Genomic DNA, 8,958 nt, shown 5'->3' with positions numbered 1-8,958 from the left:
TGTTACAGAGGTCAGGTGGGATGAGTCTGTGTTACAGAGGACAGGTGGAGTCAGTCTGTGTTACGGAGGTCAGGTGGGAGTGAGTCTGTGTTATGGAGGTCAGGTGGAATGAGTCTGTGTTACGGAGGTCAGGTGGAATGAGTCTGTGTCACGGAGGTGGGAGTGAGTCTGTGTTACGGAGGTCAGGTGGGATGAGTCTGTGTTACGGAGGTCTAGTGGGATGAGTCTGTGTTACAGAGGACAGGTGGAGTCAGTCTGTGTTACAGAGGTCAGGTGGGATGAGTCTGTGTTACGGAGGTCTAGTGGGATGAGTCTGTGTTACAGAGGACAGGTGGAGTCAGTCTGTGTTACAGAGGTCAGGTGGGAGTGAGTCTGTGTTACGGAGGTCAGGTGGGATGAGTCTGTGTTACGGAGGTCAGGTGGGAGTGAGTCTGTGTTACGGAGGTCAGGTGGGAGTGAGTCTGTGTTACGGAGGTCAGGTGGGAGTGAGTCTGTGTTACGGAGGTCAGGTGGGATGAGTCTGTGTTACGGAGGTCAGGTGGGAGTGAGTCTGTGTTACGGAGGTCAGGTGGGAGTGAGTCTGTGTTACGGAGGACAGGTGGGATGAGTCTGTGTTACGGAGGTCAGGTGGGAGTGAGTCTGTGTTACGGAGGTCAGGTGGGATGAGTCTGTGTTACGGAGGTCAGGTGGGATGAGTCTGTGTTACGGAGGTCAAGTGGGATGAGTCTGTGTTACGGAGGTCAGGTGGGATGAGTCTGTGTTACGGAGGTCAGGTGGGATGAGTCTGTGTTACGGAGGTCAGGTGGGAGTGAGTCTGTGTTACGGAGGTCAGGTGGGATGAGTCTGTGTTACGGAGGTCAGGTGGGATGAGTCTGTGTTACGGAGGTCAGGTGGGATGAGTCTGTGTTACGGAGGTCAGGTGGGATGAGTCTGTGTCACGGAGGTCAGGTGGGATGAGTCTGTGTCACGGAGGTCAGGTGGGAGTGAGTCTGTGTTACGGAGGTCAGGTGGGATGAATCTGTGTCACAGAGGTCAGGTGGGAGTGAGTCTGTGTTACGGAGGTCAGGTGGGAGTGAGTCTGTGTTACGGAGGTGGGAGTGAGTCTGTGTTACGGAGGTCAGGTGGGATGAATCTGTGTCACGGAGGTCAGGTGGAGTGAGTCTGTGTTACGGAGGTCAGGTGGGATGAGTCTGTGTTACGGAGGTCAGGTGGGAGTGAGTCTGTGTTACGGAGGTCAGGTGGGATGAGTCTGTGTTACGGAGGTCAGGTGGGAGTGAGTCTGTGTTACGGAGGTCAGGTGGGAGTGAGTCTGTTACGGAGGTCAGGTGGGAGTGAGTCTGTGTTACGGAGGTCAGGCGGGATGAGTCTGTGTTACGGAGGTCAGGTGGGAGTGAGTCTGTTACAGAGGTCAGGTGGGATGAGTCTGTGTTACGGAGGTCAGGCGGGATGAGTCTGTGTTACGGAGGTCAGGTGGGAGTGAGTCTGTTACAGAGGTCAGGTGGGATGAGTCTGTGTTACGGAGGTCAGGCGGGATGAGTCTGTGTTACGGAGGTCAGGTGGAGTGAGTCTGTGTTACGGAGGTCAGGTGGGAGTGAGTCTGTGTTACGGAGGTCAGGTGGAGTGAGTCTGTGTTACGGAGGTGGGAGTGAGTCTGTGTTACGGAGGTCAGGTGGAGTGAGTCTGTGTTACGGAGGTCAGGTGGGAGTGAGTCTGTGTTACGGAGGTCAGGTGGGAGTGAGTCTGTGTTACGGAGGTCAGGTGGGAGTGAGTCTGTGTTACGGAGGTCAGGTGGGAGTGAGTCTGTGTTACGGAGGTCAGGTGGGAGTGAGTCTGTGTTACGGAGGTCAGGTGGAGTGAGTCTGTGTTACAGAGGACAGGTGGAGTGAGTCTGTGTTACAGAGGACAGGTGGAGTGAGTCTGTGTTACAGAGGTCAGGTGGGATCAGTCTGTGTTACAGAGGTCAGGTGGGATCAGTCTGTGTTACGGAGGTCAGGTGGGAGTGAGTCTGTGTTACGGAGGTCAGGTGGGATCAGCCTGTGTTACGGAGGTCAGGTGGAGTGAGTCTGTGTTACGGAGGTCAGGTGGGATCAGCCTGTGTTACGGAGGTCAGGTGGAGTGAGTCTGTGTTACAGAGGTCAGGTGGGATCAGCCTGTGTTACGGAGGTCAGGTGGAGTGAGTCTGTGTTACGGAGGTCAGGTGGGATGAGTCTGTGTTACGGAGGTCAGGTGGGAGTGAGTCTGTGTTACGGAGGTCAGGTGGGATGAGTCTGTGTTACAGAGGACAGGTGGAGTGAGTCTGTGTTACAGAGGTCAGGTGGAGTGAGTCTGTTACGGAGGTCAGGTGGGATGAGTCTGTGTCACGGAGGTCAGGTGGGAGTGAGTCTGTGTTACGGAGGTCAGGTGGGAGTGAGTCTGTGTTACGGAGGTCAGGTGGGATGAGTCTGTGTTACGGAGGTCAGGTGGAGTGAGTCTGTGTCACGGAGGTCAGGTGGGAGTGAGTCTGTGTTACGGAGGTCAGGTGGGATGAGTCTGTGTCACGGAGGTCAGGTGGGATCGGTCTGTGTTACGGAGGTCAGGTGGGATGAGTCTGTGTTACGGAGGTCAGGTGGGATGAGTCTGTGTTACGGAGGGGACGGGTTATTTGAGCTGTGTGATTTAGGAGAAGTTGAGAGTGAATTACATTTTCTTTTGTATTGTCCTTTTTATGATGAGTTAAGAAAACCTATATTTAATGAAATGTCTGTTCAAAATCCAGAAATGTTCTGGTGCTCTGATGATGACAGAATGGAATGGCTGTTTAATTCTAATGTTTATAAGTTGGCCAATTCTGTTTCTTGGAAAAAGCGTCAGGAAAGGTTATTTAATAACATTAACATTAATTGTGAGCTATGCTGTGTTCTTGTTTTGTTTTGTTTTTGTTTTTCTGGTTTCTGGTCTGTTTTATCTAAATAATGCTGTCTTGTAAGCCTGTTTGGGCTGGACACTTGTTGGTGCATGACGATTTACATATGCTTTTGTAAGCATATGTAAATCGCCGATGGAGGGGGACGCCATATAAAATCTCGCCTAGGACGCCACATTGGGTAGGGCCGTCTCTGAGTTGAAGCATTTCACAGTTATGGAGGTCAGTACAACAGAGCAGTAGTCAGGACAAGCAGGTAGGCACTCTAGCTTGTGCCAAGGACTCACTGAAAATCCCAGAGTGTCTTTCTCAGGTTGTCAAATACAGGCTCTTTGGGTCTCCTGTCACAGGTTAGATGTGAAGTACAATATGCTGAAAGGTTGTTAGGGACTTTTTGCTCAATGATACCAAAAATAAACTTCCTGTCACAAACTTTAATAATCAAACAGGACTTGCACCATGTCTCATTTTACACTCCTTTGAGTTAATGATAATGTCTAGTAATTATGTGCAGCATACAGGATACTGTTCTTGCTCTTATTTTCTTGTCACTGACTACGATTTCATTAAATTACTATGATTTCATGAAATGATTACAATAAATACCGTTACAGAATGTAGTATCTTTAAACAATCTATCTTTTGTGTCTTGGCAGGAGGGGCAGATGGCGACACCTAAAGAGGTCCTCCTGGGAACTTTGGAAGATTTGGGAGCTGAGGACTTTGAAACTTTCAAGTGGTACCTGCAGCAGCAGGAAGTCCTCGAAGGCTTCCCAGCAATCCGAAAGAGTCGACTGGAGAATGCCAGCAGGGTGAACACAGTGGATCTGATGGCACAGACCTACTGTATAAACAGTATTAAAGTGACCAGAATGGTTTTGGAGAAGATGAATCAGAATAATCTAGCGAAAAAATTATTTGATGTCACCCCAGAACCTACAGGTAGGTCATTAAAAAGGAATCTGACAAAGACATTGCAAATTACACAATCGTACAACACATAACATTTTTATACTGCAATTAAGTTATTTACATGACATTGACAGCAGATACAGTAGAAATACTGATCCACCATCTAGGGTTGGGTAGTTGGACGAATATATCATGTATCGGCTATGAGCTGCTACCTAGCTGGTTGTTTTTTGGCGTATTTTTGGGGTGGTATTTGGTTTATTATTTTGCTAATGTAATGGTGTGCAGATTGATAGCTGCTGCTCTGCAATGTGCTTTCATCCAGCAGTAGAGTACAGACCCAGTCAGCACGAGCCGAGTGCACTGAGCTGGACGAGGACAGATGGATAAATAGCTCTCAACTCTTTGCACTCTCTTCATGCAGTAAATTAAGCATTTAATTTGACCAAACCTAAGAGTGGATAGGCTAACAAAGACAGTTTGACATGTTTTTTTGTGTTGGTTAAATGAATTCTGATTTATGATGCATTAATTAACCAATCAAGCTCACTTTAGATTGGTTTATTTTATTTACTGAATCTAGTGAACGTAAGTTACGAGCGTACGTAACATAGTGATTTCACCGTTTGCACACATCTCCCAGCAGAGACTTGAGAGGATGGGAGGTGGTGGGAGGGAGGGGCATTTTAGCTCGTCGCTCATAATACTTACCAGTTTAGCAGGATAGGGTTATACTACAGGAAGGATCACACTAAACATGATCTCAGAGTGAGATCTGAAGACGAGCAACTTTGATAGTAGGCTACTCCTCCAGAAATACACACAGATACAGATTGTATCTTACCTTAAGATACAGTGTTTTGCACCAAGGACATGGATTACTAGATTTTGCTTGGAGGCAGCCACTTTTGCTGAGTCGAGGATCAAGGAATATTCCGGGTTGCCTTAAGATATATTTTGTATCCATATAAACAATATCTTGATCTGAGGCAAATTAAATGAAGGAAGAAATTAATTAGGAATTTGCACACTGATCTGCTTTTGATAACTTATATTTACTGAGACATCCTCTAAATTATGACATCTCATTTTCATTCATTCAGAGATTCTTGCTGAGTGCCAGAATAAACTCAAATCCAACCTGAAGAAGAGGTTTGAATGTGTTTTTGAGAAAATCACAAAAGCTGGAAATCCAAAACTGCTCCATGAGATCTACACTGAGATCTACATCATGATGGAAGAGACAGGAGAGGTCAACATGGAACATGAGGTCAGACAGATTGAAACATCCTGGAAACCAGCAACACTGGAAACAACAACCAAATGTGAAGACATCTTTAAACACTTGTCTGTCACAGATGAACCAATCAGAAGAGTGATGACAAAGGGAGTGGCTGGCATCGGGAAAACAGTCTTAACACAGAAGTTCACTCTGGACTGGACTGAAGACAAAACCAACCCGGACATACAGTTCATGTTTCCATTCACTTTCAGAGAGCTGAATGTGCTGAAAGAGAAAAAGTTCAGCTTGGTGGAACTTGTTCATCACTTCTTTAGTGAAACCAAAGAAGCAGGAATCTGCAGGTTTGAAGAGTTCCAGGTTGTGTTCATCTTTGATGGTCTGGATGAGTGTCGACTTCCTCTGGACTTCCACAACAATGAGATCCTGACTGATGTTACAGAGTCCACCTCAGTGGATGTGCTGCTGACAAACCTCATCAGGGGGAAACTGCTTCCCTCTGCTCGCCTCTGGATAACCACACGACCTGCAGCAGCCAATCAGATCCCTCTTGAGCGTGTTGGCATGGTGACAGAGGTCAGAGGGTTCACTGATGAACAGAAGGAGGAGTACTTCAGGAAGAGATTCAGAGACAAGAAGCAGGCCAGCAGAATCATCTCCCACATCAAGACATCACGAAGCCTCCACATCATGTGTCACATCCCAGTCTTCTGCTGGATCACTGCTACAGTTCTGGACAAAGTGTTGAAGACCAGAGAGGGAGGAGAGCTGCCCAAGACCCTGACTGAGATGTACATCCACTTCCTGGTGGTTCAGTTGAAACTGAAGAATGTCAAATATCATGGAAAATGCGAGAGAGACCCACACTGGAGTCCAGAGAACAGGAAGATGATTGAGTCTCTGGGAAAACTGGCTTTTGATCAGCTGCAGAAAGGAAACCTGATCTTCTATGAATCAGACCTGACAGAGTGTGGCATCGATATCACAGCAGCCTCAGTGTACTCAGGAGTGTTCACAGAGATCTTTAAAGAGGAGAGTGGACTGTACCAGGACAAGGTGTTCTGCTTCGTCCATCTGAGTGTTCAGGAGTTTCTGGCTGCTCTTCATGTCCATCTGACATTCATCAACTCTGGAGTCAATCTGCTGTCAGAAAGACAGTCAACATCCTTGTGGGCTAAAGTATTCAAGAGGAAATGTAAATTCAAACATCTCCACCAGACTGCTGTGGACCAGGCCTTACAGAGTCCAAATGGACACCTGGACTTGTTCCTCCGCTTCCTTCTGGGTCTTTCACTGATGACCAATCAGGATCTCCTACGAGGTCTGCTGAAGCAGACAGGAAGTATCTCAGAGGAAACAGTTGAGTACATCAAGCAGAAGATCAGTAAGAATCTGTCTCCAGAGAGAAGCATCAATCTGTTCTACTGTCTGAATGAACTGAATGATGGTTCTCTAGTGGAGGAGATCCAACAGTACCTGAGTTCACGAAGTCTGTCCACAGATAAACTGTCTCCTGCTCAGTGGTCAGCTCTGGTCTTCATCTTACTGTCATCAGAAAAAGATCTGGACGTGTTTGACCTGAAGAAGTTCTCTGCTTCAGAGGAGGCTCTTCTGAGGCTGCTGCCAGTGGTCAAAGCCTCCAACAAAGCTCTGTAAGTGGATCGATCACTGGATTCATTTATTGACCTTATAAAGAAAAGAGAAACAGTAAGTAACAGTAAGTTTTCTTCATCACTAAATTTTCTCCAGGCTGAGTGGCTGTAACCTGTCAGAGAGGAGCTGTGAAGCTCTGTCCTCAGTTCTCAGCTCTCAGTCCTCGAGTCTGAGAGACCTGGACCTGAGTAACAACGACCTGCAGGATTCAGGAGTGAAGCTTCTCTCTGTTGGACTGGAGAGTCGACACTGTAAACTGAAAACTCTCAGGTCAGAATTCAGCATGTTTGTTAAACAACTGTCCTTCTAAATCCTGTTCATCCAGCTTTTGGATCATGTTAGTGAAGATGTTCAACATCTGTAGGGTTTTTCTGCTGACATGATTTTCTGAATCACTGAGTTTATGATGTTTTCCTAATTCCAGTCTGTCAGCCTGTGGGATCACAGAAGAAGGCTGTGGTTCTCTGGCCTCAGCTCTGACCTCCAACACCTCCCGTCTGAAAGACCTGGACTTCACTGACAACGACCTGCAGGACTCAGGAGTGAAGCTTCTCTCTGTTGGACTGGAGAGTCAGCACTGTAAACTGGAAACTCTCAGGTCAGGATTCAACGTGTGTTAAACAGTTGACCTTTTAAATCCTGCTGATCCAGTTTTTGCTTCATGTTAGTAAAGATGTTCAACATCTGTAGGTTTTTAATGATGTTTTTTTTATGTCAGCCTGTCAGGTTGTCTGATCACAGAGGAAGGCTGTTCATCTCTGGCCTCAGCTCTGAGCTCCAACCCCTCCCATCTGAGAGAGCTGGACCTGAGCTACAATCATCCAGGAGACTCAGGAGTGAAGCTTCTGTCTGCTGGACTTGAGGATCCACAGTGGAGACTAGAGACTCTCAGGTATGAACAGACAACAACAAACAACAAGAGCTCACACTGCAGGTATCTCTAATTTCTCTAATGTCATGTCTTTCTGCTCTGGTCCATTCCTATGAAGGACATGTCATTTCTTTAAACTCTGCTCAGAGGAGTGTGTAGACCTCAGTCAGGAAACACATCGATCCCCAGAAGTCTGATCTAATAAAAACACACATTCATTAGAAACATCCAGAAAAATGGATGTAAATTATTCTCACTTATGCAGCAAGGCTCCAGTGTTGCTAATGTTGTACACTAATTGTGTTGAGATTAAATTTGGTTCACACATTTTCAGACACTGGAGCTGTGAGTGGCAGAAATCAGAAAGTTAAATGAGAAGGTTTTTTCTGAAGATAGATGATTTGTTCATGTTACGGTGATCTAAAGAGATTGTAGCAGATGGTGAAAACACTGAATTCATGTGACCAAATATCTAAACACATCTTCCATTTGACTCTGCGATCTTGGATGTAAGTAGAAAAGGAGGAGTATTGAGAAAACTGAAGATGTGCAGTGTGCGTGGCACACCTGAGAAATCAACTAGGTTTTAAATAAGATTCAGTAACTTTGATAGTGCGGGTTTCTTAAAAATATAATATTACCTTTGAGTAATGCCCACATTAAATATTATTTCCAAGGCTCCTAACATTTGATGAGGCTCCTTATAGATAGAGCTTTAAATGGTATCCATCTGTTGTGCACTTTAAAACTGTTAGACTACAATGCAAACATGTATATTCATGTAATAATACGTTAGAAAGCTTAGATGTTTATGTGTTGATCTCTGCAAACCATGTGCAGATATAGTCACTGTAGCAGGTACAAACAGCACCTCAAATACACTTTTAAAAAAAATACCTTTTCAAATTCAACAGTAACCCCAAAGATCAATAATATTCAACACAAACTGTTTTTGCACTGGAAAGTCAAAGTCAAATAAATCCAGTCACATTTTCAGCCCAGAACACACAATCAGATCCATAAATACACAATGCACAAAACAAGTAATACAATTTTTATATCTACACATATATTTACCAAAACTACCATCCAAGCATATACATGCAACACATCATTAGAAAACAGAGATTTCTGAGCTTCCATTGATGCTAAGCATGTCCTGATAGAGTCACAACAGCAGCTACAGTCAGTGTGACAACCCAGCAAACATCACATGTCAGAAACTTACTGTGTGATGTCTTCCAGCCTCTCAGTCAGTCAAATGTTGTTTCAAACGGATTGTTTTAATCCCAAAGTTCCAGTTGATCCAATCCAGTAACACACCTAGTCCAGAACACGATTTCTGTCAGTCAGTCCACACAAGCTGAAAAAAACCCAGTT

At 45.5% G+C, this 8,958-nt stretch overlaps 1 protein-coding gene across 1 annotated transcript; it reads left to right on the top strand.

Moving 5' to 3' along the window:
• Positions 1-3,561: 3,561 nt before the first annotated feature.
• LOC146314902 (protein NLRC3-like) lies at positions 3,562-6,741 on the top strand. Its single transcript, XM_084736780.1, has 2 exons — positions 3,562-3,844; positions 4,918-6,741. Exons 1-2 carry the CDS (start codon positions 3,568-3,570, stop codon positions 6,708-6,710), a joined length of 2,070 nt encoding a protein of 689 aa, XP_084592906.1. The 5' UTR covers positions 3,562-3,567; the 3' UTR covers positions 6,711-6,741.
• The last annotated feature ends 2,217 nt before the right edge of the window (positions 6,742-8,958 follow it).

Source organism: Lutjanus erythropterus, chromosome 15, assembly GCF_056507025.1.
Source record: "Lutjanus erythropterus isolate fLutEry1 chromosome 15, fLutEry1.hap2, whole genome shotgun sequence".
Classification (NCBI taxonomy): Eukaryota; Metazoa; Chordata; class Actinopteri; order Lutjaniformes; family Lutjanidae; genus Lutjanus; species Lutjanus erythropterus.
The sequence above is the reverse complement of the archived record's forward strand: the minus strand, read 5'-3'. Positions and strand labels throughout refer to the sequence as shown.